This window comes from Terrapene carolina, unplaced genomic scaffold (genome assembly GCF_002925995.2).
Source record: "Terrapene carolina triunguis isolate 2854851 unplaced genomic scaffold, T_m_triunguis-2.0 Scaffold487, whole genome shotgun sequence".
Lineage (NCBI taxonomy): Eukaryota > Metazoa > Chordata > Testudines > Emydidae > Terrapene > Terrapene triunguis.
The window spans coordinates 133257-137791 of NW_020664838.1; the positions used below are offsets into that span (position 1 = coordinate 133257).

A 4535-nucleotide genomic window follows, 5' to 3' on the forward strand; every position below is an offset into this window, starting at 1 on the left:
ATAACCCTTGGAACACAGAGGTAAAGTTGAGCATCTCACCGTCTAGGTTGGTGCGCCTAGCTACCAGTCTATAGAATCATTCTCTCTCTCTGGCCCTGCGATGCTTCCAGTATTTTGTCCACTGATCTCAGTTGGGGCCGGCAGACCTTGTTACAATACAAACAAATTAATAATAATAACAATAGAATAAGGAACAATACTACCATGGGCTCTGCTGAGTTTAGCAGCTTCAACAATTGGTTAGGAGTTTATTCATTGCTTTCCTCAGGGCGTCCTTCACCTCCGTGTTCCTCAGGCTGTATATTAGCGGGTTCAACATGGGGATCACCAGCGTGTAAAACACTGAGGCCACTTTATCTGTGTCCATGGAATAGCTGGAGGGGGGACGTAAATACATGAAAAGTTGGATGCCATAAAACAGGACCACAGCAGTCAAGTGGAAAGAGCAGGTGGAGAAGGCTTTGCGCTGGCCCTCGGTCGAGCGGATCTGCAGGATGGTCGAGATGATATAGACATAGGAGAGGAGGACAGGCACAAAGCTGATCACCTGAATGCAGCATGTGAAAGCAAAGATCACAATCTGATTGATGTGGGTGTCAGAACAGGAGAGCGCCAGCAGTGGGGGGATGTCACAGAAGAAATGATTGATGATGTTGGAGCTGCAGAATGACAGCCGAAATGTAAGCCATGTGTGTATCATTGAATCCACCACCCCCACAGCGTACACCCCAGCCACCAGCTGGTTACACAGCTGCCTGGACATGGTGACCGTATACAGGAGCGGATTACAGATAGCCACATAACGGTCATACGCCATCACAACCAGCAAGAGGCACACAACATCTGCAAAAATGATACAGAGATACAGTTGCACAGCGCAGGCAGTGAAAGAAATACTTTTCCTCTCGGCTAAGAAATTCAGCAGCATCTTAGGGGAAATTATCGAGGAAAAGCAGAGGTCACAGAAAGACAAATTACTGAGGAAAAAGTACATGGGGGTGTGGAGTCGGGGATCAATCATGATTAACAAGATCATCCCTCCATTCCCCACCAGGGTGATACCATAAATCACTAGGAACACCCCAAACAGGGGGACCTGAAGCTCTGGACGATCTGTCAGTCCTGAGAGAATGAACTCAGTCGCCTCCGAGTGATTTCCCTTTTCCATCTCCTCTGAACAGAGATCAGGCAGCTACAGAGATCTGGACTTGTGGATGATTCGGAAAACCTGTCTCTTCTCTGTAATGAAGTAAGTGAAGATAAAGAGAGGTCAGTTTCTCAATGTACATCAGTACCCGCTCAGGGAAGGGCTTAGTCCACAGAGCCAGATGTTCACAGCTGGTCATTCCAGTTCTTTGATAAAATAGACACTGCGTAAATACAATGACACACAGGTTAATCTTGCCTGACAGACGAACACTCCTGCTCATTTATCTGAGCAGCAAGTAGTGACTTGTGACTCTGCTGTAAGAGAATCAGGGTGAAAATTGTTTCAGTCTGAAGAGATTATTTGTAAACTCAAAAAGCGGTGAGAGTAAAGGAGTCCCAATCTTTCTACCATCTTTGGGCAAGGTGAGCTCTGTGGCTTGGCATGTCGGTTTGGGGTAAGTCTTGCTTACAGTGTAAATTAAGCTTTTTGGCATTTACTTTAGCCTGTATGAAAACCCAGAGACATAATGGAAAGCACTGGCTTCGGTGACTATGTAATTGCCTATTTTTTCCAACCAAGGAGGTTGCTCCTTTAGCTGAAGGGGTAGGAGTTGGGTCTGAGGCTTTTAGTGCTGGAGGTCTTGAATTCAATACCTGCTGATCACCATGGTGTCTGCGTGTGTTTGTGACTGTAATTCAGGACAATAGCACGTACCTGCTGAGAAGAGAGAGAGAGAGATGTGGTGGCACTTCCCCATCAATAGAAACTGCCAGTTTGGACCATCCGGGAAATTTTATACTGAGATGTGTGATCTATGGGACATGATCCCTGAAGCAACTGGGAATACCTGAGCTCAGAGAGCCATAACGCCTAATAAATGCGTTCAGTGAACCAAAGCCACCTTGGTGTAATTCGTGCCCTGGGGATTAATTTGACCTACTCTTTCTTACTGTGTTATTAAATGATGCAATTTCTACCAGAGTTCCAGAGTATGAGGTTTGGGGTATATTTCATCCTGCTGTTTTTAGTGCAAGTTGGGTACTGTGTAGAGCTGATCCACAAAGGGTTATTTTTTTGTGGAGACTGAAATCTTTTTGAATCTTCCCTTCTTCACTGTGGAAGCAGAAATTATCCCCCACCGGTGTTCAGGCTTTCCTGGTATTATCAGTGCTCCAGGGAATGTTGGTGCCCCCTTCTCCTAAGTTTTGTCAATCTGTGAGGCATGGCAGGGTTGATTGTATTAGGAGGAAAAACTGAAGATCCAAGTCAGCACTATTCTTTGGTGTAATCTGTGTGGGAGGGGTTACAAAGAATGTACACAAAGTCCTGCTTCCCTGAACACCAGTAGAAACAACCAACAGCCAACTATCTCTGTATTCAGAAACTCCCAAGTCTGTCACTCCAGGTCTGTGCCCAGGAAACACTATGCCCCTACTTCCTCTAGGAGTCATGCTCATAAATCCTCCACCTGGCTTCCCTGCCTCCTGTGACCTGGAGGTGCCGGGGGCAGCCCTCACTGAAAATGCCAAGGTCAGGGCAGGCTGCAAAAAGGAGGGTATTCCCCCAAATGGTGGTTAACAGAGTGTGACATTGCACCCATAATTCTTTATAGAAATATGCTCATGGCTGGAAATATGACATAACTGGAATATGGTTTATGCTAGATAGGCCATGTAACAGATCTCTGCAAAGGTTATGATCTACTGGATATATTCATCCTATTTGCATGCATGTATCATTTTTTACTCAAAGTTATCTATGAGTTTACCCTGTATAAGCTCAGCGCTCTCTGAAATTCCAGTCCTTTTGAGGTGCTTCAAGCTTGGCACCCAAAACCACTATTCGCTTTTGAAAAGCTTGCCTCCAGTGAACAGCGTCACTCTTCTAGCCTTCGTCCCCCACCTCAGCCCCAAACCCATGAAGGGAGCGAGTGCTAATGGGAATCAAACTCATATTAGCATTCTTTAAACATCACTGTTTTTCCCCACTCAGCCGTGTGAAAGCCAGATCCCTAGCTGCTCTGCGTCAGCATAACTCTATTGATGCCAGTGGACCAGGTGTAAACAAGAAATGCTCTATTCAAGTTAATTGCCCAGATCTACTGCTAATGTACATTGGCCATAAACACTGTGTCATTCAATGGTGCCAGATCCCCAGCTGGCATAAATCAGCTTAGATCCACTGAAATCAGTGAGCCATATCCTTAGGGGGTGTGAAGCAAAGAAGCCCCATTGAAGTCTCTATACCAGATTCTTTGTGGTGTAACTGACATCCCTCATTTGGAGCTTCTGGGTGGTGTAAATTGGAGTGGTCCCATTGAAGTCAACAGGCCAGAGCCACAGCAGGTGTGACTCATGTGCCGATTTGCACCCACAAAGGATCTGACCTAAGGATCACCAATGCACGGCCTCCTTTGGCTAACTTCTATACTATGTCCATACGAATCAGAGCCGGCTGGCAATGGCACTTTTACTTATTAAAACTCTCACAAATTATGGTTTTGGTATTTGACCAGCTTTAGGCCAGCTGTACACTAGAAATTTTTGCCAGTATAGCGATGTGCGTTGGGCGTGTGATTTTCTTTTTAACAACATTTCTATACCAGCAAAGCCATAGGGCCCTATAGAGATAGTGTAATGAAGCTGCTGGCTCATGGTCAGGCCCCACTTCCCACCCCACTCCAGAATTAGCTGGAGGAAAAGGATTGGGCCACAGCTCATTCTGGGAGGGGATCTGGTTCGTGTATGACCACCAGAGGGCGCTGTCTTACCCAAGTTCCGCATTGTGACGGTAGAGGGGTCCGTGTGAACAGGCAAGGCAGTGCCACCCAGAGGGCAGAAGAGGGTCAGGGTCAGCCAGCGAGGGCTTGTCTACACTTGGACTGTTACAGTGGCAGCGCTGTAGCGCCTCTGGGTAGAGACTTTCAGTGCTGATAGGAGGAGTTTTCTTGTCAGCAGAGGTAATCCACCTCCTTGAGAGGTGGTAGCTAGTGCTGTCTACTTGGCGACTTAGGTTGGCTTAACTACATCGCTTGGGGTTTGATGTTCCCACACCCCTGAGTCACAAAGCCAGGTCGAGCGAAGTTTCTAGTGTAAACCAGCCCCTAGTGGAGATGCAGGTATAATGGGGGGAAAAAGTGCTTTTGCTGATATAGTTATTTCTTTTGGGGAATGGATATAAATTATAGAGGCAAAAATGCTCTTCTGCTTGCATAAACTGAGGCTACACTAGGCAGGTTTGCCGGTGTAGCTATACCAGTAGAGCTGAACAGATGAACCTTTTCTAGGGTAGACTAGGCCTCAACAAATAGCTTTTTCCATTATTGTTCATTTATGCCTCGTCACTCCAGCCTTTGATACTCTCTATGTGAAGAGGTTCTGAAAGA

General features: G+C 46.3%; 1 protein-coding gene across 1 annotated transcript; it reads right to left on the bottom strand.

Annotated features, from left to right (window-relative positions):
• Positions 1–229: 229 nt before the first annotated feature.
• Positions 230–1177, bottom strand: LOC112120971 (olfactory receptor 1038-like). Its single transcript, XM_024220116.2, has one exon. It carries the CDS (start codon positions 1166–1168, stop codon positions 230–232), a length of 939 nt encoding a protein of 312 aa, XP_024075884.1. The 5' UTR covers positions 1169–1177.
• Between the last annotated feature and the right edge of the window lie 3358 nt (positions 1178–4535).